This window comes from Capsicum annuum, chromosome 3 (genome assembly GCF_002878395.1).
Source record: "Capsicum annuum cultivar UCD-10X-F1 chromosome 3, UCD10Xv1.1, whole genome shotgun sequence".
NCBI lineage: Eukaryota > Viridiplantae > Streptophyta > Magnoliopsida > Solanales > Solanaceae > Capsicum > Capsicum annuum.
In genome coordinates, this window is record NC_061113.1 from 225,383,023 (window position 1) to 225,408,748 (window position 25,726).

At 32.6% G+C, this 25,726-nt stretch overlaps 3 protein-coding genes and 1 long non-coding RNA gene across 5 annotated transcripts; 1 reads left to right on the plus strand and 3 right to left on the minus strand.

The window, feature by feature from the left end:
- Positions 1 to 14,809: 14,809 nt before the first annotated feature.
- On the minus strand, positions 14,810 to 16,110 carry LOC107863170 (hevamine-A). The gene has a single exon (XM_016708978.2). The coding sequence runs from the start codon at positions 15,885 to 15,887 to the stop codon at positions 15,000 to 15,002; it is 888 nt and encodes a 295-aa protein (XP_016564464.1). The 5' UTR covers positions 15,888 to 16,110; the 3' UTR covers positions 14,810 to 14,999.
- Positions 16,111 to 16,203: 93 nt separating this feature from the next.
- LOC124897077 lies at positions 16,204 to 18,441 on the plus strand. Of its 2 annotated transcripts, XR_007053660.1 has the most exons (3): positions 16,204 to 17,741; positions 17,876 to 17,974; positions 18,090 to 18,441. It is a non-coding gene; the product is annotated as an uncharacterized LOC124897077 (long non-coding RNA). The 2 variants fall into 2 exon arrangements; XR_007053659.1 differs by lacking the exon at positions 16,204 to 17,741 and having other exon boundaries at positions 17,748 to 17,974.
- Positions 18,385 to 21,570, minus strand: LOC107863171 (protein CURVATURE THYLAKOID 1A, chloroplastic). Its single transcript, XM_016708979.2, has 5 exons — positions 21,133 to 21,570; positions 19,834 to 19,958; positions 19,628 to 19,735; positions 19,125 to 19,196; positions 18,385 to 18,584 (listed from the first exon to the last, which is right to left on the minus strand). The coding sequence occupies exons 1-5, from the start codon at positions 21,296 to 21,298 to the stop codon at positions 18,513 to 18,515; spliced, it is 543 nt and encodes a 180-aa protein (XP_016564465.1). The 5' UTR covers positions 21,299 to 21,570; the 3' UTR covers positions 18,385 to 18,512.
- Positions 21,409 to 25,416, minus strand: LOC107863169 (putative pentatricopeptide repeat-containing protein At3g49142). The gene is made up of 2 exons (XM_016708977.2): positions 25,060 to 25,416; positions 21,409 to 24,396 (listed from the first exon to the last, which is right to left on the minus strand). The coding sequence occupies exons 1-2, from the start codon at positions 25,178 to 25,180 to the stop codon at positions 22,469 to 22,471; spliced, it is 2,049 nt and encodes a 682-aa protein (XP_016564463.2). The 5' UTR covers positions 25,181 to 25,416; the 3' UTR covers positions 21,409 to 22,468.
- Between the last annotated feature and the right edge of the window lie 310 nt (positions 25,417 to 25,726).

Sequence of the window (25,726 nt, forward strand, 5' to 3'; positions counted from 1 at the left end):
TATTTGGATCATATTGAAGAAAATCCAGAAGAGTTGAGGTGTATAGTCAATGAAGATTATTTTCGGACTCCACTTTGGAATCAAAATAATCCTGAACATATTAAATCAGGTTGGTATTTTAATACATAAACTAGTAAATTAAAAATTGTCAGTCATTTGATATTATTAATAATATTTATTTTATATTTGCATTTAGGTATGTTATTCATTAACAAAAAATAAATGAAATCGGTTGTGAGAAAGTATAATCTAATAAAGGGGACAGAGTTGAAAGGTTATTTGCAAGCATATATGTCAGGGTGTGAATGGATGATACATTTTAGAGCAGTTTTCAATGGTACATGAAAGGCGAAAAAAATGATTGAGCATATTTGTAATCCAGATAAATATAAGGAGGATCATTATAATTTAAACAACGACTTGATTGCTACTTCATTGATTCCCTATATTAGGAAGGATCCAAATATTAGCATCAAAATGGTTCGCGAAAACATCAAAGGATTGCGTCATTATACCCCTAGTTATCGAAAAGCTCAAAAAGATCTAAGAAAGGCATTTAAGATGGTGTATGGTGATTTTGAAAGTTCTTTTAAGGCATTACCTGTATATATGACAACATTGCAATCATTCAATTCAGACACTATCATTGAGTGGGAGCATGATTCAACAACAATGCAAGGTAAACACATATTCAAATTTTTATTTTGGAGTTTCAAGGCCAGCATTGATGAATTTAAAAGTTGTAGGCCTGTCATTTTAATCACATATATTCAAGTTGTAGGCCTTAGTTGATCGTTTTGTCGAAAGGGACAAACTTGTTACTGCTTTGCTAGAAAAAAAGATCCGTTTTTCTCTTGGTGTAGAGGACAAGATTCAAAAAAATTGAAAAATATCTCAATCACACACTGATATGATGACCTATCAGATTGGTGATGGTGTATTTGAGATTTTGACATTCGCAAAAAATGGTAAAGGTGAAAACGTTCACAAAGTTTCTGCCAAGGTAAGAAATGTTCTTGTGAAAAGTGGAGAAATTTGCATATGTCATGCTCACATGCTATTAAATTTTGTGGAATTCGTGGGATCAAACCGAAGGATTATGTTAGCAAGTACTATAGTATGAAGTATTACAAACGAACATGTAGTGAAACTTTCACTCCCGTGGGTCAGCAAGCATATTGACCACCTGCTCCATTTCGTTTGATTGCAAATACTGAATATTTTCGAATATCTAGTGTGGATTTAAGAACTAGACTCAAGAATGACATGGACATTACTCCTTCTTGCATGACACGAAAATATATTATTTGTAAGCAAACAGGTCACACTAAGGCACGTTGTCCTCGAAGAAATCAGTAGTGTCTATAAAATAAAATTATGTTCATGTATTGTTTGCAGTGAAAGTTCTATATTTATTTGTTGTTTATAGTGAAAATATCTTCTTTTTATGTAATTGCATGAAACTCAATTTGATTAATAATATCTATATTTTTAAGAAAAATTGTTCTATTAATCATAGTAGTATTACGTAGTTTTCATTTTACTTCCGTTGATTTCATATTAAATAAGTAGTTGTAGATTGGTAGTTGAATTAAAATCAGTAGTTGGAAAGTGATAATGTTTAAAATACAATGTCTAGTCATATCAATTCAAACAAGAAAAAAGTGTTGTATCAAATCCGTCTGAAAAGTTAGAAGATACGTAAGGATTGTAAAACTTGAATCTTCATTGAAAAGAAAAGTTATAGAAACAAGATTCGTAAGGATTGTGAATCTTGATGAAAAGAGAAGTTAGGGTTTGTGATTATGAAGAGGAATCAGGCAATAGTCCATGTGTACCTTATAAGGTAAAAGGGCTTACATACCTTACAAATTATATATTTTTTCATCCCGCTGTTCTAAATTATTTGACCTACTTTCTACATTTACTTGTTTCAAATTACTTGTCCTACTTATAATACTTTGTATGAAACTCAATTTGATTAATGATATCTATATTTTAAAAAAAAATTATTCTATTTATTAATTATAGTAATATTACGTAGTTTTCATCTTACTTTCACTGATTTCATATTAAATAAGTAGTTGTAGATTGGTAGTTGAATTAAAATCAGTAGTTGAAAAGTGATAATGTTTAAAATACAGTGTCTTGTCATATCAATTCAAACAAGAAAATAGTGTTGTATCAAATTCGTCTGAAAAGTCACAAGATTCGTAAGGATTGCGATCTTGAATCTTGATGCAAGAGAAGTTAGGGTTTGTGACTGTAAAAAAGACTAAGGCAAGAGTTCCTGTATATTTTATAAGGTAAATGACCCTGTATACCTTATAATTTATACATTTTCTTAGTCCTCCATTTTAAATTATTTGACCTACTTTCTACATTTACTTGTATCAAATTACTTGTCCTACTCATAGAATCAAGACTTTTTTTAAAAAAAAATCAATTTTATTCATATTAAGTATCATATTTTTAAAAATAGAATTGTTAAATTTCAAAGTCATTAAAATATAAATAATCCCTTTTTTTTCTATCAGTACTACCCCAAAGTCATTTTTGTTTAATGACTCACATTTTCTTTTAAAATTAATCTTTGTTTTATACTTCATGATTGTTGCTTAGTTATTAGGGTATAAGGATAAAAAAATAAATATACACCTTCAATTATTGACATCCTAAGGGATATGCCAAGTGCAAAGAAATCAAGAAATTTAAAACGGAGTAAGTATTTATTTCTCTCATCCTACCAAATTACGTGCTTGCAATAGCAATAGAGATTCAGAACTAGCCCGACATGCTTTCAATACTCTATTCAATCTACGTCACTATTACTATCAACTTTCCCCCATTCAAGAAATCTATTCAATCTATATTACTGTTACTAACAACTCCCTTCAATTTCTTATTTTATAAAAATAAATTTAATGTGTATATGCAATTGTTCAAACTAGTGAATAAAATAAATCACGTTAAGTAGAAAATGATATAAATGATCCATATTTCTAATGTGTTATCAAAATACGTTATTCGAAATTATTTATCTCAATTTATTTATCTGAATGAATTATTTAAAATGTGTATAAAATGATATTACAAATTTTGAGTTATAAACTAAAATTTTTAACTTGCAGCTTTCATTATAAAATGGTATAATGAAAGAATGAAAAAAAATAAAATTAGGTATTTTCAAAAAGTAAAAATTGATTAAAAAAAAATATTTTGATATCAAATAGTAACCAATTAAGTACTACAAATAATAGGAATTTTCAAGTTTGTTATATTATACATAGAGAATTAAGCATTCAAAAGTAAAATTACAACGTAAATAAATTCTTAATGTCTTCTATGGGGAGCTTGTTCTCGAATGCAGAAATTTCTGAAACACCAAATTATTGATATATGTGGCCTTGTTGATCTTCGAGGGTTATCTAAGTCCTACAAAAATTTTATTTATTAATATATTAAAACTTTAAAATCATTCATTTAAAAAGTAAGTAAATCAAGAAAATAACACCATACGAATGTTTGGGAAGTGTCTTCAACAACATTGCGATCATGGGACATTGATTCATGTAATAACATAATAAATTATCAATATACTATTTAACTATAAAGTTAACATATATATAATATAGTAATAGTGTTGTACACTTACCTCAGGAAAATTTAATCTTGCAGTGAAAGGAGAGTTGTGCAACAAAAATTAAAGCGTTATGGAATGAACATTAGAAAAATATCCGCTAAATTGGCTAAATCCACTTACCCCAACAGGTGAAGTTACAAAATCATAACTTCGTTCATGAGAATAATTTGTTCCACTAGTCGAGGCTCCAACATAATCACATGCGGGGTAATATGGCTCAACATTAATTGTAGACAACGACAGATTGAAATTACTCTTATACTGTACCTCATGATCACTCGAATTTTCTTCATCAACTAAATTATGTTCAACATGAACTTTGTTCCATTGTTGTCCACCCTTCCACCACCTCGATGAGCTCTTTCTCTTGGTGCAGTTGATTGTCGACGAACTTGAACTGGTGGCGGTTGCTCACATTCATTCTATAGTGTGTATTCTGAATCAAAAGTCAAACACGTTTCCAAAGAGACAACAATCATTTACTCTAGAAAAATCGATGCAAATTGCGCTACGATTTGCTTCATCTCTTCTGATTAATTATTATCATTTAGAAGACTTTGAGCAATTTGATATGACCTTATATATCCCCTAGCCTAAAATAATAAAAATTAATACATTAGTTGGTAAAAAAATCATTGATATGTATTAACAAAAATTTAAAAAATGTACATACTAATGCTTCATATTTGCCTACCATCGGTTGGTATCCAACTTGAGCAATATGTATTGAATTTTCAATTATAAGGCATGAGTGATAGAAATACCATTGATTGTAATCTTCTTGGTTGACCATGTAATAATAGAGGTGAACACTACTGTTATAGCGCTCATTCCAATTCTGTTCTGTTTCATTTAACAACATAACAATCTCCTATGTTATTCAAAATTGCTTATCGTGTTTAAAATAAAATGATTTGTGCTCAGATGGAACAGGTATGTGTTGTACATAATCAAATTGTCATATAACACGATCAACCATGTGCCATTCACAATGAATTCCACAAATAAGGTAAGAAATTTTATTTACCTTATAAGGTAAACTCACCATCTTACCTTACACTTTATCATATGAACTAACATGAACTAACACCGTTAAATTTTTAATGGACAAGGTAAACACGGGCCGTTTTGAAAAATTTTCATTTTGATGTGTCCCTTTGAATTTCTTGCTGTAAAACTTGCCCGGGCTCCAGACTTGAGATTGTTAGCCCCATGTGGTTTCAATAATGACAAAATTAATCCTTATTAAATTACAGGATGAATATACAAGGAGTTGGATAAGTATCTCACTAAAAAAGAAAAGCCCTTCTCAAAAAAAAAAGAATTAAATCAAGACGATGGACTAAAAGCACGACAAAAAGGAGTACTTATTAAGCTGTATTTTATATAAGACAAGACAACGACATAAAGTAAGAAATATAGACGCATCTGATACAAACATATGACATCATCTAGGCATTAAATTCAATCCTAGATGGCCACGAAAAAATTTCTTGGGTTCCTCGAAGTACTATAACAAGGATTAGAAGAAGAACATTCTACTTTTCTCAAATAAAAGAAGATCAATCACGACAACAAAGAGATGATCGATCAAAATTCTACAATGACTATATTATTCTATTTCATGTATAATATAGCATAGCAGCCTGGCTTTTTTTTTCCTTTTACATATTCACTTAAAAATATTAGTTACTTCTTATTCTTATATAAATCATTGTAATATTTTATAGCGAAAACAAAAGAGAGAAGAAACTGAAAGTTATACAAGCAGAGGCTCTACCTTTCTCATAAACTATCGCATAAAGCTTGTGAGAAAATTACTATAACCATTCACGTTGGTTTAAGATAACCTCTTGTAACTCAAGAAAACTAGAAGTAGGCACCACAAAAGTGTTAATTCAAGCTCTAAGACAACCTTTTGTAACCAAGGAAATTGAAAGTAGGTACCACAAGGGTGTTCCGAGCCAGGATAAAGTCTTTCATGTTATTTATCTTGGTTTACCTTATTTTTGCATTAACTTTTTGTTATTATTATATCTCTGGTACTCACATTGAATAGATGAAGTAATAAAAGTCACTAACTAATCAAAATCTGGTCATAACGTCAATGAACTCGGGATCAACTTTGTCTAAATTCATTGTATTCGGTATACTTAGGGGTGTGCATCAATCGGTTCGGTTCGATTTTATGTGTTATTGATTCGGTTTATCGATTTTCATTTTTTAAATATGTAAAACCAATAACCAACTAGTAAGATGTTTTCTTATCGGCTTCGGTTTATCGGTTTTTGGTCCTTAACGATTCGGTTTTTGGTTTAACCAATAAGAAAATACTCATAAAATCGAAATAGTAACAACTAACATAAAAGAATGAAATCTTAGTTACCGCCAAAATCCTATGCAATGCATTTTAGTTTACAAGAATCTTCAAACTTGAATTGAATGTTAGTTCGGAAAAAACTAAATCGTAATTGTTGGAAGCTAACTAAATGGTTCAAACTTTTTAATACGATAATACCCGAGCTTTATATTGTTCCTTTGTTGCCCTGAATATGTTAATACTTTGTGAATCGCTGAATTGTGAATAAATAGTGCATATATATATATATATATATATATATATATATATATAGTTTAAGTATATATATATATATATTAGTAAGTGTATATATAAGCAGTAAATATAGGTATATATATTAATATGTATGTATTAAATATTAGGTAATAATATATATAATATTAACAAGAATATATGTTATAATCTTATAAGATAGACCGCCTATACTACTACTAGTAATAATAATAATAAGTAAGAATATATATTACTTATATATGTGTGTGTGTGTGTATATATATATATATGTATGAATGTATGTTTGTATTATAATATATACATCATAGATTATAGAGTTAGTATAAAACTATAGACAGATAAATATAGCAAACAAATTATATATAACAAGTAATTTAAACAAGTAAGTAATTTTAGGATATTAAAGCAGAGTTATCGTGATATTAAAGAAGAGTATTCGCGGTTGTATTTTAATATGATGTAAAGTCCTACTTAGTACTTCCTCCTTCGTTGTCCTTAGTCCAGTGTAAGAGTTCAAGCCATAAAGATCCAAGTATATTTTATCCCAATATATATTATTTTTGCATTTTTTGGTTTTTTGATTTTTTTTTTAAATTTTTATACCGTGTTCATCTCTTTCTCTTCAGTTTTAGGTATTTTAACAATATCTCCCGGGAGAATAACAACAGTCTTTTTTTCATCTTCTTTGGACTTTTCAAGTCCCTAGAAATTTACAGATTAATCCATCGTTATTGCTAAAACACTAAGAGAATAACCATACATTGAGGGTATTTTTATAAGTAATTTACAATTTTTATAAGATCAGAAAACTGACGAAAAATCATCGGTGATCCGGATCTTAATAATAATAAAATACATGTGAAGGAAAATATAAACTTGATTAATTCAAATATAATTTACAAACTTGGGAGAGAAATACAAAGACCTATGTAACTACTACTTACATGTCTTAAGGATGAAGTGAGATTTCTCTTTCGGGAGTCCCTTGAAAACTTGACAGCTACCGGAGAATGAAGAACTAAGAAAACTTTTCACACTCTTTTTTTTTTTTTTTTAAGTAACTTACAAACTTTAGAAACTAAGAAACTTAAAGAACTTAAGAAAACTAGAGAACTTTCTCACTCTTGATTTTTTTCTTGTTTTTTTCTCTCTCTTTGATACATGTTTAAGTCTTCCATAAAGGGGGTAGTTATAGGCATCCTTGGACTCCAAACCCTTATACTTTGTGGACTTCAAATCCTTACATAATATTCTAGATAAGATTTTTGGCAAGTTGGGTGGGCCTGACGGCTAATGTCTTTCTTTAATTCTTCTCCGTCCATTTATTTATCTGATATTGCATACGTTTGTTATTTTATCTTTTGTAGATATTGTCATTGCTTACTTATTCAAAATGTGTAAAGCTTCTGAGTCAAACCCCATTGCTGAATCATCATCTGCGTTTGGATCTTGGGAAAATTGATTCATGGCTGAGTTGTATTCTCGTTCATACTCGTCACTGTCTCCGTCTGATAATCCAAGTCTTATTCCTGTTCTGGGTGATCTTGACTTTTCTTTTAGAATTAAGAAAATTCTGAATCTTTGCTCAGGTGGGTCTGGATTCATTGTTATCTCCATAGGCAATTGTTCTGCTAACAACTTTTTTATTGAGTCTACTACTATTTTTTCTGTATTTCTTTTTTCATAATGAAAATCCCTTCTTATTCTGAGAAAAACTTCCTTCATCTATTGTCTGAGTACTTGTGGTTTTAAAACTAACTGGGAGTATTCTCCCTACATTTTTTGACAAAGTGTCAGCCATTAACAGATTTGATGAGTCTTTACCAGCTACCTTTTGAGCTGTACTAGGTGTATGATTACTCGATACAGTGGGTCTTGTTGTATTCATTGGGGAACGCACACCCATTAACGGATTTGAGAAGTCTTTACCAGCTACCGTTTGAGCTGGACTAACTGTATCATTACCCGATACAGTGGGTTTTTTCATTTTTAAAGAAGATGGAGAACTCTTTGGCTGGGTCTCATAAATTGATTGAGTCTATTCTAAAAGTTCAAAATGAAGGATTTTTATACGGTCTTGTAAAATACTTATATTTTCTAACATTTGTTCTTTTTCTTTTACAAGGTTTTTATTATCTTATCTTAAAACTTCATTGGCTTGATTCAGTATTTTAAAATTTTCGGTCATAGAGGAGCAATGATCACAAAATATAATTTTGTCTGTATCTTTATTAATATTATATTGAGAAATTTTTTGTATTTCTGATCTTAAAGATGAAGTAATAAAATAATTTGATCCTAGATTTCTTCGGGTATAGTCTAAAGTCTCTGAGAGGTCATAAAAACCTTTATAAAGAGGTGTTTTATAATTTTTTATGGCATCCATTATCTCTATCCAAGTCTGGAACACTTTTTGCTTTTCTGGAACACTTTTTGCTGTTGTCCTCTGAGAACAACATAGAATTTAAACCTGTCAAAAGTATTTTTCTCAGTAAAATAGTAACTTAATGCATTTAGAACTGAAATAAAATAATTAATGTCTCTTTTATTATATGCTATCCATAAATTGTCTAGTAGACATATCTGCGGCTTGTCCACTTACACATCTGACTTCCGTCTAAAAGTTAAGTTGGATGGTTTGTAACATACCAAATTGTGAGGTCCAAAAATTATTCTATCTAATTTTGATTTTTCTAGCATTGTAAGTGGTCTGAAAATGAGTGTTGCTTATTAGTGTCTTTAGATAGTCTTAGGATGATGAGGCTACTGCCTTGCCTTTTCCTTTTCCCGTATTCATATTGAAACAAAAATCGTTAGTTATCTTCTTTCATTATTCTACTTAAATGATCTGCTAAGTTATTATCCTTTCCTTTAATGTGTTCTAAAACAATATTATAGATTGAAGTAGCATCTAGAAAATTTAACCATCTCCTTTTACTACTATTCTTATCTTTTATTTTTTGATAAAACTTTACTATAGCCTCGCAGTTTGTTCTTACTAGTATTTCGAGCTTATTTAATATATAAAGTTTAAAACTATTCAAGCCATAAATTACTGCTAGTGTCTCTGTATCTATGCTATTTAACTTTTCATTTTCTTTATATTTTTCACTTGAATAAGCACAAATTTTTTCATCCTTTTTATCACTGTATTTATTGGGTTTTGCCTTTAATATTGCTCCCCATCCTTGAAGGCTTTCGTCTATTTCAACTATTAAATAATCTGTTTCTAATGGTAATGTTAAGTCTGGGATGTCTTGTATCATGCGCTTAAGTTGTTGAACTAATTTTATGTCTTCAGTAGTAAAAGATTTTTGGCCTGTCGATCCTGTTTTAGAATATAGTGGTCCTGCTATTTTTCCTAAATCTTTAGTAAAAGCTCTAGCATAATTTAATAATCCTAAGAATTTTTGTAAATCTTTAGTTTTGTCTAATTTATTTGTCATTTGTAAGACCTTTTTAGCTATGTGCGGTTGTAATTTTATTCTACCATCTCCAATAACTACTCCTAAGAAATTAATACTATTTTTACATAATTTCATTTTCTTTCTGCTTATTATTATTCCATTATCTACAAATAATTTAAAAACTTGATGTAAAAGTCCTAACTGTTTTCTCATATTATTACTAAAAACTAAAATATCATCTGCGTAAACTAATATAAAAATTTTATAGTCTCTAAAAATGCTATCTATTTTTCTTTGAAAAATTGGAGGAGCCGTCTTTAATTCGAACGGCATGACCAACCATTCAAAATTTCCTTCTGGACATGTGAAAGCTATCCATTCTATACTATCTTCATGCATTTTAATCTGCCAATATCCAGATTTACAATCAAATTTACTAAATACTTTTCTTCCTTGTATTCTATTTATGAATTCTGTTTTTTCTGGTAACTTATATCCATCCATTACCGTATTATCATTTAGTCTTTTGTAATTTATTACCATTCTAGCTTTTCCTCTTACTATTTCACTATGATTTCTTACTACGAAAGCTGCTGACCTAAGTCTTGATGTAGATCTTCTAATTATTCCTAATTCTAGTAGCTCTTTTATTTGTATTTCAAAATCTTTAAGGTCTTCATTTGTAGCTTCTATAGATGCTGTTTTTATAGTATATTCTGGATTAATTATTTCTAATTTACAGGTAATTTGATTAAAGTCCCAATATTGCAGGGATTTTTCTCCGATTATCTCTAGCTTATCTAGGATTTGTATTATTTTTTCCAAGTCTTTTTGATATTTTATTACTCCTATCTGCTGTATACCTTTCTTAAAATTGTATAAATTTGTATCCATTTCTATTAAAGTATAGTCTTTTTCTATTTCTTCTACTACTAATAAATCTTCTAATTCTTCATACATTATTGCCTTTTTACTATCATTAAATGTACAATTTTCTCCTTTATCACATTCTAGTGGTATTTCAGGTTTTATTTGATCATCTGAGTTTTCATCTGGCTTATCCTTAAGAAAACGATATTTAGTTAAAGTAGGTTGTGTATGCACTGGTGAGTGGGTGATATTACTAACGAATATTACTCAATTTTTTGTAACTAAACATCCTCCATTATTTTGTACCATAAAGTCTAATCCTAACACAAAGTCTGTTTTAATGTTTAAATCTCTAAATAGTATTTCACTAAATGTATATGATGGTTGGTAGAACTTTTCACAAGTACTAATAAAACTTATTTTTGTTTTTGATATATAGTCTGTATAGGTATTATATGTTCCGTCCATTTGCATGGATTCTTGAGGTTTTGACAATTTTTTAATTAATTTTACTGGTAAAACTCTGCTATTTAAAATGCTCCTTGTACATCTTGAATCAACTATAGCCGAAGTCTCGAATTCATAATCTTGAATTTTTATTCTTGCTAAAACTTTGATTGTACTAATTTTCTTTTCTTCATTACATACCATTCCTTCAAATGGTACTATCATTGATTTTTTCTGTCTAACTCTATTATTTTCAGCAAATGTATTTAATAATTCTACTTCTAATAAATCTTCCTTTGTAATTACCTCTTTATGTTTTTTGAGGTTATAAACTCTCATTTCTAATATTTTTAATCTTTCCTCTAATTCTAATAGTTTATTGTCTGGTGTTTTAACTATTGGTTCAGGTTGTTTCTTGTGGAAATTACTTAAATTGTTTGTTGATTTTTGAATTTTTAAGATCCCTGGGGTTTTTTCTATACATTTTATGCATCCTTCCTTATAACATTTCTTACATTTTGCCCTTTTATTCTTACTTGGAAACCATTTACAAAAACAACACTGATTACTGTCTAATCTTTTTCCTTCCTCAAATTCATGTTCGCATTCTTCTATCAAATTTACTAAATCATAATAGTCTGGGTTTATCTTTTCTAATCCTATTTCATTTATAAATTTCTCTTCTCCAGAATCTGAAGAATCAGATTTAATTATTTCTTCTTCAAATACTTCCATACTTCTAATAGAGTATATACTTTCATTATCTGACATATATTCGTCTACATTTATTAAATTTTCATTTACATCTTCTATTAATTGTGCATTCCTAGATTTATTATTGATTTTTCTTGGACAAGTATTTGCTAAGTGCTCTATGCTACCGCAGGTAAAATATTCTAATTTAGTTTTGTAGGTTCTACTGGTATTATATTTTCTTACATGTTTATCCTTATCTAGGTATGACTTCTTTGCAGTTGATCTTCTTAAATAATATTTCTTCTTAGGGTGATAATAAAATAAAATAGACAAGTGGTTAGCTAGCTAGATAATAGATAGGTAATATAGACAAATAATAAATAGTAACTAGCAATATAAGTCTAGGTATATATATATATATATATTAGTAAGTGTATATATAAGCAGTAAATATATGTATATATATTAATATATATGTATTAAATATTAGGTACATATATATATATATATAGATAGATAGATAGATATAGATATTTATGTATATAACATAAATAGGGATAAAACAATAACTTAGTGTATCCTTATTGGGTTATCGGTTTAACCGATAACCCAATAGGTTAAAACCAAAACCGAACCGTTTACCCAATAAATTTTTTTATAAAATCAATTAAAAACCATTAACCCAATAACCCAATAACATTTTTGTCGGTTCGATTTATCGGTCAGTTCGATTTTTGCACAACCCTAGGCATACTTGATGCTGCTGCATATCCAATGCCTAAATTAGTTATAAGAGATGGATATTCACCATTGCAACACAAATGTTTCCCTACTTGTTGACTCGTAGGAAGCTCTATGCAACAGTTGTTATGCATTTACAGTAAGGCATGACTGGAGATTACAGAAAGCAGATCAAATGATTCAAAGGATAAATTGGCATCAAATTTATACTCCATTTATTTCAAAATAGTTGACATGTTTTCTTTTTTCAAAGTTAAAATTTTGATCAATATTTTAATATGTATTTTTTAATCATATTAAAAAAGAAATTACAAGTTATAGTATTTTTCATATAATAATTTAATATTTAGATTTTTATTTTAAAATATTAATTTAATTTAATTTAATTTAACTTTCAATATTAATCAAATTGACTCTCAAAATCTCAAATATACCAACTATTTTGAAAAGTAAGAAGTAGTACATTACATTAATAAACTAGCAAGAGTAGAAAAATCCAAAATAATTTCCATCAATAAATGCTCAATCCAGGGTCTTTCATCTTCAATTTTTTCTCAAATTTCCCACAAACAATTTCTTCACACACTTTTCACAATCGAGGCACTATATCCAGTTTTTTCATTCTAAATGATCATGATAAAGAAGGCAGTGTGCTCTTGAAGAGCCCATGGTATAACATTTCATGGAACCTTATGAAAGGTTCAGGTACCTAAAAATAATAAAGTGATGAGATCTCAAAATATTATGTCACACTATGAACTGATACAAAATGAAATATCATCAATATCTTTGATACAATATTGGCGAAATATTGTTAAAGATTATGAGGATCCTAATTCTACGTTTATTTAAGCATGCTGATGTAGAAACATTTATCAAGTGACATGAAAGAATGTATCTTGGTAAACATAAAACTTATTTGATTTGTAGTCCAGACACTTGAAGATGTCACACATAAAATGCTAAATATTGTCACTTGACAAAATTTATTTGAAAACTTTTAAGGATTCAAAATGTTTGAAGCATATAAAAGTTTCTAGGAAACTAATCTATAATCCTTATATTGCATAAATTTATAACTTGAAAATTATTGGAACTCTTGGAGAGTTTTCAAAAGTAATAGATTATTTGTTGGAATGAGAAATATACAGAATTGGATTGATTATATATCTTAGGGCAATTGATGTACTAATGTATCTTGTAGCTATTACAAAACCCGTTATAGTCTTTCGATCATTTTTTTAGAAAGGTATAATTTTGCTCATACTAGGAGACATCGGAATAAGATCAAACATATAACAACAACAAACTTAGTATATTCCCATATAGTGGAGTCTGGTGATAAAACATATGAGCTTATTCTAAAGATTGTAGTCCCGGTCTTGTTGATTATGCTGATGCTGAGTATTTATCTAACCTGTATAAAGCTCGATCTCAAATAAGTTATGTGTTCATATGTGGAGCTGCCATATCTTGGAGATATACAAAGCAGTCTATCGTAGCCACTTCATCGAACCATGCTGGGATAATCATTATTCATGAAGCAAGCCGAGAATGTGTATGGTTCAGGTCTATGATACATCTCATTCGAGGAAAATATGGTTTGAAATGTGAAATGTTCCCACAATTTTATGCGGAGATAATGCAACATCCATAACACAACTTAAGGAAGGATTCATAAAAGGAGATAGAACGAAACACACTTTATCAAGGCTTTTCTATATACATGAGCTCCAAAAGAATGATGATATTAACGTGCAATAGATTCGTTCAAGTGATAATGTGGTTGATTTATTCACCAAGTCTCTTCCTATTGCAACTTTCAAGAAGATGGTACACAAGATCGGGATGCAAAGGTTCAAGGATGTTCTCATTAGGGGGAGTTGATATGCGTTGTACTTTTTTTTTCCTCATGAGGTTTTGTTCCCCTAGATTTTCCTTATAAAATTTTTAATGGGGCAACCTATATGTGTATTGTTAGATATGTGTATTCTTTTTTCTTCACTAGATTTTTTTTCATTGAATTTTTTCTAGTAAAATTTTAACGAAACACATTATCTATCAATTAAACATTCATGGAGGAGCGTTATAAATATATTGCATATATAGTGAATGCCTACTTTACCACATATAGTCAATGTCTATTTATGAAAAAGTTAAAAACCCCAAACTTAGTTTTTCCTATAAAAGATGTTTTTCTTTATTGTAATTAACCCATCAAGAAACTTCTCAAGAGAAATAATAATCACTCTCTATATTTCTCTTCTTCTCTACTTTATATTTTATAACAACCAACATTTTATATGTATTTTTTAACCATATTAGAAAAAGAAAGTTACAAATCATAATATTTTTATATAATTTTGTAACATCTAAATTGTAATTTTAAAATATTAAATTAATTTAATTTAATTTAAAAAATTAGTTAAATTGAATCTCATAAATTAAACACGCCATATATTTTGATAAGGGGGAAGTAGTGCAGCACATGAATATAATAAATTAGCAAGAATAGAAAAGTCCAAAATAATTTCCATCAACAAATGCTTAACCCATAACCTTTCATCTTCAATATAATCCAAATTTCCCACAAACAATGTCTTCACACACTTTTCACAATGGAGGCACTATATCCAGTTTGTTCATCCCAAAATTTTGACCACAACATAACACCACCATATTTCCTTGATTTCTTAATCACCGGAAGAATTCCCCCGGTCAACACCTCCGCCGGAATAAAACCACTTCCGGCAGCCTGCGGTGCTGCCGGAAGCCCTAAAAATATCCTCCTAGCATTCACCGATGTCGTCCACCGCGTCCAAGAATTTTTCAAATCATCCACATTATTAGTAGTGTACTGACATGACGGATTATTGTAGAATTGAATCCAGACATTGTCAAATAGCCCTGTATTTAGTGCCGTGCCAAGCAATCTATCTGGAAATGGACATTGTGGAGCTGCTGTAAGGTACATTTTTCTTCCAAGTTTGCTATATCTTTTTAAGTATTGCGCTAAATCTTCATAGTAAAGAGAAGATCCTAGTTCAATATCGAAATCAATTCCGTCAAGTCTCGCATTTCCTAAAGGCCTAAACGACGAACGTCCGCCTAAAAAATTGTTATATAAATAACGTGCAACGTCCTTAGCGTCTTTTTTAGAAGCTAATGAGTAGTTTCCAACGCCACCGCCCATGGATAGCATAACTTTGACGCCTAATTTTTGACAGAATTTGATTTGTGGGCCGAGGATAGTGCAGCCATTGACGGCGGGGTTACAGTGGCCAGCGAGATTGATTTCAGGGGTTTGGCCATTACCGAATTTGTTAAGGAAGGATAAGTTGACATAGGCGTAGTTGCCTGAGGCGCATGTGTCGTTTAAGGTAGCTTCATTGCCGTTTTGGCCCCAGTAAATTGCGATGCCTGATCTAGCAATTGAGGTTTGAATAAGAGCTAAGAATAAAATAGAGGGAAGGAGGAGATTGATGGTCATTTTGGATGGAATATAGCAGTGGAATTATTGGGATTTGGGGTTATGATGTTGATGCAGATTAAAAGAGATTGCTTTTTATAGGATTTTGGAGGGGGAAAAGTGACATTTTCTTTCAATAAAATCGTACCACTCTCTTGCATTACGTGGATTCTTTGATTATTTTCAATCGAAGACAGCTCAAGAATGAGATTATAGAAGGAAGAAGTCAAACATTGGAGGGACATTTTTGGTCATTTCATCTTCAGAAATTACACTTTTTGGAGTCGAATATATATGAAAGTAGTCTCTCCCCTACAAAGGCACGGGTAAAGTTTCTGTACATTTCATCTTTCATAAACTAATAAAATTACACCGAGTATATTTATTGTTATTGTCATCCCTAGAGTAGAGGCGGAGCCAGCTTTCTTTAGGGTGTTCGGCCGAACCCCTAACACTCTTGATGAAAAAATATACTATTTATATATGATTAAAATTATTTTTTATATGATTATAGTAGATGTTGAACCCCCTTCGACTAAGTTTTCTTTTAATATTGAAACCCTTTAGTTGAAATCCTAGCTCCCGCCTCAGCCCTAGAATAGCCACTTTCTCTCGGTGGACTTTTGTCTATTTTCTTTAACCTTTGGTAATATTTAGGAGAAAAATGGGGTTGAAAAGATTATCACTTAATTGACATGAGAAAATGGAATAATCGAGAATCTCGAGTAACTGGTCAAGCCGCCAAAGTCGCTAAGGTAGTGATAAATCCTGTTAATAAAATGGGTCCTATAGAAAGTCCATCTATTCCTAATTTTCAATGGAAATCAAAAAAATCGATCCATTTATAATCCTCCACTAGTTGTATTAATGGATCATCCGATTGGAAATGATAACAAAATGCATAATACATAGGCTAAGTCAACGCCTAGGAAGTAATTCAAATAGAATCCATTTGTCCGGAGGAAAAGCCATATTTAGTAATTGGCTGGTGGGAGGTTGCAGGTATCACATAAAATTAATTGAAAAATATATAATTTGGTCCGAGCAATACGATTATAAATAGAATAAAAAGAGCCAAAATCAATAAAATGGATGCATATTGTTATGCATACCGGTTCACACTTATGCCGGTTTGTTTGACATTTCCATCAATTTTAACCGGTCAAATACACAATTGTCCCACATGCAACCTCACAAATGCAAGAGGAGCCTCACCTAGTCGCGGTTCAAGAAGCAAATTAACCCAGAGGTAGAGACATGATGGGACTAGGGAGAAAAGGGATTTAAGAAATGCTACAACTGTTAGTCAAACTTATGATCTACAATAATTTTTTAGCCCTCTGTATTAATATTCTAGAAGTGTTCTTTGTGTTAATAGAATCAACAAGCAATAAATATATACATAAAGAATAGTTCCACAGTTTCACTTATGTACGTGTAATTTTCTAACGAATGAGATGCAATTAATCATCCCATGGACAATGTGTCTCCATTACTGCATTGCCTCAAGTCAATATAAATCATAAGGGGTTCCGGTTGCGTCCCAGCCCGGCAGACGCAAGGACAAATTGCTTCCATCGCAGAGGACCGGTGTCGTTTCGCGGAACCTCTTTCTATTTTTAACCGTTTAAACATTGAGCTTCGAAGAGCTTCAATTCTACTGCTTTATAATTTTTCCTTATTATTCTTTTTAAGGGAAACAAATTAAAAAGCATGATTGGATAAATAACTATATCCCTAAATAAGAAGTTGATGAGTGTGGAACAAGGAAAGACGTGCTGCTGATAATGCGCCATATGGCTAGCTGCTATACTTTCAACTACTTAATTATTGAGTTGACCGAAGAACACATTTTGTGTAAAAATACGTTCAAAGGTGTACCTTATCTCTTTGTTTTCTTTGCAGTATCTCTTTGTTTTCTTTGCAGTCTGCACTAACTTATCAAGAGGCCTTACATATAATTTTCAGAACTCACAACGTTTAAATTTGAATCTCATTGTCTCCTGCAGAAACCAATACACTATACTGCCTCTCAGAAATTATAGTAACCTTACGTTGAACAAAATGGATTCCCAGATCTCGGATCATTCTTGCTGTTAGCACAAAAGGTGCACTATTTGTAGGTTATTTGAGAATATAATTTCCATTTTCCACCATTAACATCTTTGAAAGTTGACAATAAAATTCCCAATATTAACACCACTATCAATTGCAAGTGCACAGGTTCTGCATTCGAGGATAAGCCAATCTCTTGTGAAAAAAGTGGTCTTGGGGGATCTTATAGCTCAGTTGGTTGACTATCTAAACTATCATCTTGTTGGTGAGGTTTCGATTTCCCACTTTGATCCTCTCCCCCAATGTAATAATTTTTCTTTTTGAAATAAAGTGGTCTTTCAACATTTACAGTTCTTTAAAAAGATTCACATATATTTTTTGGCCATTGGAATGGAGGTGGCTTTTCATTTTGTTGGAGGGAGTTGAGTCTTTAGACTTGACAAGTTTATAATGTACAAATGTCTTCTTAAAAGAGTATAAAAGATTAATTGAACAATAAAAAAGAAAGCTTTCAGCTGAAGGTTACTTGTTCAGATGTTCTTTTAGCTAATCTAGATTGAAAATAAACAGCAATGCAGAAACTGGCTTCTGCTAATCCTCTTCCTCCCCAGTAATCTTCTTCTTAAGAGCTCGAATATCACTTCCCAGTTCATCCCTTCCACTCTGACAACAGAAATCCAGTTTCAGCATTAGCCATATATGCACTATTTAACCTCAATCATGACAGAAAACAAAAATACTAGTAATAAATACCATATTCAGCATGTTATTTAAGTCCCAAACAGGCTCTTGCAGTATGGTTCATGAAACTAACCTGGACATGATTTCCTAGGTTATTTAGCATGCTGAGGGTCTCTACTGCATGGAGTGAATTGTGCAACTAATGTAACTAAAACACGTGAAAACTCAACTTGTCTTTAATTCACCTCAGCTTACATTGAAAAAGATGCATAACTGACCTATGTGTAACTGAGGTGATAGTCGCCAGAAAGAAGTGAATGAACAATACCTCGTTTGCTGTATATGACTAGTAGTATTAATTGGGTCGGTGAGTTGATAAAGTTATTACTTATTCCTATAAGATTGACCTGAAGTTTCTTAGCAAAAACCTCGTGTGGTACATTCTATTTTAGCCAATGTTTTTGTCAAACTTTAGAATAGATGCAAGAAATGATGTGTATTTAGTTCATGCTAGGACTGTACCTTAAAGAGAAGATATCTGTAGATGAACCATCCAAAATATCCAAGCCCAACCAACTCCAAAAACCTAGGTAACTGGTTCAGAAAAGGTAAAACCATTAGGGACATTTAGCTAGGTTCAATAATCACAAGAAAGGAACAAACAACATACTCAGTGCAATCCCACAAGTGGGGACTGGGGAACAGTGGCGGAGCCAGAATTTTCATTGAGGGGGTTCAGAAGTAAATATATGAATTAATCGAAGGGGGTTCATCATCTACTATATATGCAAAAAAAATATTTTTAACCATATAAAAATAGTATAAAAACAGTATAATTTTCCGTCGAAGGGGGTTCGGATGAACCCCCTGGAGCAAATGTAGCTCCGCCCCTGCTGGGGAAGGTGGTCTACATGCAGCCTTACCCGTACCTTGTGAAGGTAGAAAGGCTATTTCCGATAGACCCTCGACACAAGTAAATCACTATTGGCACCGTATATGATGTTAAAACACTGGAAATCACTTACCAGTGGTACAGAGTCTAATGCATCAGCAATGATTGAAGACAACCAAAGACCAAGGATTGCAGATCCTCCATAAAGAAAGACCGAGGGTTTCTTTTCGAGTCCATCCCACTATTACAATGTTCAAACAAAGTTGGATTTCACCAAATGAAGAAATGAGCCAGTTTTAAGTCATAACAAATGAACTATGAAGTATAAGAGAGCCTTACCTTGTCTTTTACATTGGAAAATACCTTTCTGATGCGAGCAACGGATTCAGACGTTTCTTCTTCATCGGAAGAAGCCCTGATCTTGAAGATAGGAAATCTCTTGGAACCTATGCAATGCCGAAAGCCTGAAAAGTTTAACACCTTAGAACAAAAAACTCTGGCTTGATGTTAGTCCAAATAATCTCCTAGAGCTAAAGAGTCAGGAAATAAATTCTTTTTTGTTTCCAATTCGAAACTGTAAAAAGACTTATTCGTTTATGGGCAACATGAATCCATTCACTTAGAACACAAACAGAGTTGGGACCAATAACGCATTGCTAAATTTACTTGTGTAAGGATATGACACCTGGGCCTAATTCAACCCCAAAGGCTAGCTGCCTAACTCAACCTCAAAAGCTAGTTCAAGAGGGAATCATTGTCCAATTCCGTAAGCTGACCATGAGTCCATTCCTCAGTGGAACTCTAATCCACCCTAACTCCTCCTTCATGCCCAAGCCAAACTGAAGCATAGACTGGGAGCCCAAAGGGGGTTGGACCTAGCTCTAATACCATGTAAAGATATGACACTTAGGCATAACTCAACCTAAAAAGCTAGCTCAAGGGGGAGGATTGTCTACATTTATATAAGTTGATCACTAATATATTCCCCAACGCACTCTAACAACTTGGTCCTTTTCTTTCCTCGGACCAATGCCGTATTTAATCCAATCCTTGTATGAAAATTTTGCACTTCGTGTTAAATTTGTACTCCATATGATCAATGTTTGTATTTCCTTAATGATCAATTGTTGGTTATATTCATACATTTCTACTATTTTTCCTTCAAAAGTTCCGACTCTAATAGTTTTCAGTAACAAAATATCACAAGGGAAATGTCCCACCGTAATGGACCATAGACATCTCACAGGTCATTTTCCTACAACAGGACAACTTTACAGGCCAGGCCGATTGCGACCCATATATTTAGCTCTCGGTTAACCATCCATTTTGAAGGCGAAACTTGAAAATTTAAATTTTTTGAATTTACGATTGTTGGAATTTAAAATTGTGTTTGAACACGCATTTTCCTAGAAATGATTTTGTGAATAAGAAGTCCAAAAACCCAAAAATTAATCTGAGCCAATTTTTAGGAACATAAAAACAAAAATTATGGTCAAACCTAGCTTTTAGGCTTTCAAAAAATGATGCAAACTCATAAGTGAGAAAGAAGTCAAAAGTTTTCACAAATACATCAAAGCAGATACACCAAAACCACAACAATCTAGGTAAAAAAAGACGATGCAATAGGCGAAACAATACCTGAAGGATTCCTAAAAGACGATGAAAACGATGAGGGAGCAGCAGGTTGGGGAGAGAGACGAAGCAAAGACGGGTCACTGGAATGGCGCAACTTCATGGCCATGGAGGAGGAATGTGAAACTGACATAATCCGTTCCATTGAAGAAGAAGAAGAAGCTGCAGCCATTTTCGCAGTCTAAATTTTCTCTCTAAAAAGTTTTCCTTTTCCAATTTCAAATAATCCTATATGGAGTTGACACAAGGCAACCAGCAATGCCTTTTTACAATTTTTATAATGGGGAAGGAATCTTTGAACTTTTTTTTTTTTCAATGTATAGGGTATACCTAGGCCATATCATGTTTATTAAATCATCCAAACAAGTTAGCTCATTGGCTTTTACATCCCTTTTTTGTGTATATGAGTAGTCAATGTGTAGATGAAGCGGTGTCACATATTCTGGGAGGCAATTCTTCCAGTTGATTAAATAAGAAAATAATATATCCCCTGTTTTAATACTCGAATGTAGTTACTTCCATCTCTTTCCTAAGACCTAAGGTTAGGTGAGCAAAGGTAGGTGAGGTGAGAATAACAAAGGGCAATAATTGAACTCGTCATAGTGGGTCATTGTCATTCACCATTCATTAATTCAACACCAACACATGTTACATCTTTTTAGCACAATAATATATCCTATGGTAAACATGTGAATTGATAGTATATAGTAAAATCTTTTTGGGCCCGCTAATATTCTTGATGCCTACCAAAATCACTTCTTTTTTTTCTTTTAATAGAACATATATTTACTCCAAACAGTTAGCATCTTATCAGATCAAGAATGCGTGCTGATTATGCAAACTGGTACAATTATTTGGGTATGTTTAGTAATTGCGTAATTGGCAATAAGAAATGAAACTGGAGCCAGTATATTTTCTCACACAATAGGCTTCTATTCTCTGATAAAAAATATAGCTCTTGAATTGTTGCAATTGGACTCTTTAATTATTTCTCTCACGTTTAAGTTGAGAAAAATCGGGACAGGGCGGGTCGAAATCTTAGCAGGTCAAAGCTTGCCCTACCTTAACCCACCCTACCGCCATCCCTAGTCTGGGAAGAGGCCTCTCATAGTCTGAGCAACTTAGGTCCAAAATTTTCCTTCAACGGCTTGTACTGTCATCTGTAACCATTTACTCCTCCTGCAAACCTTGCTGGAGGTCAACTGTGTGATTAGGCAATCAAAGAGTTGTTAATTGCCAGCCCGAAAAGAGTAATGTGCTAAGCAAAATGAGGACAAGAACTTCATAACCCAGTTACACGAGCAACTGAAATATGCGTGCAACTATGTACCTCCAGGCAGAGTCACCAATAATCACTACATGAGCAAACTCCATTCTGAAAGTGATGATAACGGTTTGTATCCCTAACTACAATCAGACGACGTGTGATCTTGGAGATAAGCTTGGTTGCAATGTGGCAATCTCCACATACACGCAAGTTTTTAGTTATTCTAATGGGTGTACCATGACTGGTGTTCATAATTGCAAATACAATAGCCAGCTTCTCGCTATGAACTACTAAATGATTTTCTTTGTCTTCCTCCTCAATGTCATGAAGGGAAGAATCTGTTTCTGGGACATATCCTTCCTCTTTCATCTTACCTATTAATATGTCTAACTCTTCATAGATCTCCTTTGACTGTGGGTGAGATGTGTCACCAGCAAGGAAGGTGTGCACCATGTTATTGAGCTCAACATTGCTGACACCGGGCATTTTTTTAATCCCTTTCTCCCTCATGATTGACCTAACAATCGTTACATCTTCCCATCTTCCGGCCTTTGCATAGATATTCGATAGCAAGACATAATAACCAGACTGCTTTGGGGCCAATTCAAAGAGATTGTCTGCAACTACAAGCCCAATGTCCATATCATTGTACACCCGACAGGCACCCAAAAGAGCACCCCAGATTCTCTCATTAGCCTCTAAAGGCATCTGCTTGATGAAATTGAAGGCCTCGTTTATGCGTCCGGATCGTCCTTTTAAATCAACCATACAGGCATAATGTTCTAACCTAGGAACAATATTATACTTATCTGTCATTAGCTTGTAATAGGATTCTCCTTCTAGTAGCAATCCGGCATGGCTACAAGCAGAAAGAATGGAAACAAAAGCAATTGAATCAGGTTGAAGACCAGACTCCAACATTTGGGAAAACAAAGCAACTCCATCCCGACCTTGGCCACTCTTACCGTAAGCAGATATCAGGGAAGTCCATGACACAACATCCCGAAACTTCATCCCCTCAAACATTTTTCTTGCCTCTGTCAAACATCCACACCTGGCATACATATCAACTAACGCGTTCTCAAGAGATAAATTTGGCCGAAGACCTTTTCTCTCAATAAATTCATGAATCCTCCTTCCCAACGATGCAGCTGAAAGGTCTCCACAAGCAGGAAGAACGCTAGCAAAAGTTATAGCATCCGGTTCTATCCCACAAGTTTCCATTTGGTGATAGAGCTCAACCGCCTCTTTAGGCAAATAATTCTTGACATATACAGCGATCATCACGTTCCATGAAACCAAATCCTTTTTATCCATATTCACGAAAATATCCTTAACGAACAAGACATTCTCAATGCTGGTATTGCATACAGCAGGTAAAAGGCTAGCCATAGTTCCCGCATTTGGTTTATGACCTAATACACTCATTTCCTTACAAACCTCTAATGCGTCATCAAACCTTCCATTTTGAGCATATCCAACAACCATTGAATTCCAAGAAATAACATCCCTTTTTGGCATCTCATTAAGAACCTGTCGAGCCTCGACTAAACACCCACATTTCCCATACATAGCCACTAAACAATTACCGATAAACAGGTCAGCATCAAGCCCCCTCTTGCCAACAGCACCGTGAACCTGCAGTCCGACCCTCAAATTATCTGAACCAAAACAAGCTTTAAGAACAGACGGGAACGTATAATTATCAGCCCCAACATCTCGTTTACACATATTTTTATAAACCAAAATTGCATCTTTATAAAACTTGTTATTCACATAACTCCTAATCATGACATTATAAACCGCCACGTTTCTCTCAGACGTTTCATCGAACAGTTGGCGGGTGACATTAGGTTGGCCACAAGCAGCATAGGCACGCATCAATTTGATGACAAGAGACGTGTTGTTGCATAGATCCGGATCGAAAATGATCCTGGAATGAAGTTTCTTCAATGTTTTGATATCTGGAAGTTCGTCTAATATACGACGCCAACAAGCTTCGTCTACATAGAAAGAGTGACTCAGTTGGGATTTTGTCAGTGTTTGTAGATGTGAATTGGCAGTGGAAGTATATCGGCGAAGACGCAGGGGGCTTGCAATTGATGTCATGAAAACTGCAGCTTACAATTTTGTGAAGATTGTTCTGATAATTTATACATGGATGAAGTACATTGTGAAGAAAAATTATTTAGTTATTTCAAAATAATTTATATTTAAAGTATATTGAAAAAAGTTTCTTTAAATGTATTTAAGAATCTACTTAAGCTTGAAATGGTTATGTTTACTTTGAAAGCTATTTGAGAAGACGTGTACTTAAAAGCAAGTCTTACCTATAAATATTCTAAATTTACAGCAATCTTAACATTAAAAAATCTCTTTAGTTTTCTCTTTCTTCTTAGAATCTACTTAGTGATTTTGGTTATTATTTAAATCTATAATTTAACTTTCTGCTATTTATATTAATAATTTTATTGATTCTCGTATCTTTGGCTCAAAATATTCTTAATTGATCAAGAAAGTGCTTGTTTAGTACTCGAAAAAATTTTCACACTGCTGAAATAGTTTGTTAGGACAATGCCTAGCACGACTCAAGTATAATTAATATATTAACTTGTTAAAAAGTAGTTAGATTACTGTTATAGTTGCTATATTGATTATAGTATTACATGTGAATTCAGCCGCGCTTTGCACGGTTTTAATTTGTGTCCGATGATAGCTAAAGTTGAAATGGTCATGTAGTTGTTGTCCAGGACTATCTGGTGTGAGAAGATGATCCCCTTGTCCCATTCCTACATATTGTTGCACAACTAACACCGAAACAACTGATGCATGATCCGAGGATGCCAATAGATCTCCTTTTGCACCTAGCTCGGGGGCACTCGCTCCAGTCTATAAGTCCTGTTGTCAATGGCGATATCGTGCCTTGTCCTCTACCAACTATGAACAGGTCATGCGCGTGGTCTATAGTCCTTATTGCTGCTATTGTCTCTTCTCCATGGTTTACTACTCTTTCAATGTATAAAACTGAATCATCATTAGCTGTTCTTGCGCTGAAGTCACTGATATAGTCCTCGTCTAGCTGTTTTTCTTTGTCGTCGTCTGTTACCACTGTTAGTACACTTGAATCATTATTCATACTACTTTTTCTTGAATCTGATCTTCTATCTTCAAGTGCAGCTTCTCCAAGGAGGAGTTTTATTACAGTAAGGTTGATCCCTGGATGTTCCCTCATTCTCAATCCGTAGGACAAAGCTTTGCGAACATCTGGACCTCCAAAGAATAGGACGACCACGTGGTGAGTAACTTGATTTGCTGCTAGCCTTGTGGATCCAC

What these genes read in the sequence shown, in the direction of transcription:
- LOC107863170 (XM_016708978.2), bottom strand. Translation starts at nt 15,887, where the DNA reads ATGACCATCAATCTCCTCCTTCCCTCTATTTTATTCTTAGCTCTTATT.
- LOC107863171 (XM_016708979.2), bottom strand. Translation starts at nt 21,298, where the DNA reads ATGGCTGCAGCTTCTTCTTCTTCTTCAATGGAACGGATTATGTCAGTT. An exon ending in CATTAGACTCTGTACCACTG is followed by an intron (nt 19,197 to 19,627) that starts GTAAGTGATTTC and finishes TTTCTGAACCAG; the next exon opens with TTACCTAGGTTTTTGGAGTT. An exon ending in ACAGATATCTTCTCTTTAAG is followed by an intron (nt 18,585 to 19,124) that starts GTACAGTCCTAG and finishes TTCTGTTGTCAG; the next exon opens with AGTGGAAGGGATGAACTGGG.
- LOC107863169 (XM_016708977.2), bottom strand. Translation starts at nt 25,180, where the DNA reads ATGGGACAAGGGGATCATCTTCTCACACCAGATAGTCCTGGACAACAA. An exon ending in AAGCGCGGCTGAATTCACAT is followed by an intron (nt 24,397 to 25,059) that starts GTAATACTATAA and finishes CTTTCTATGTAG; the next exon opens with ACGAAGCTTGTTGGCGTCGT.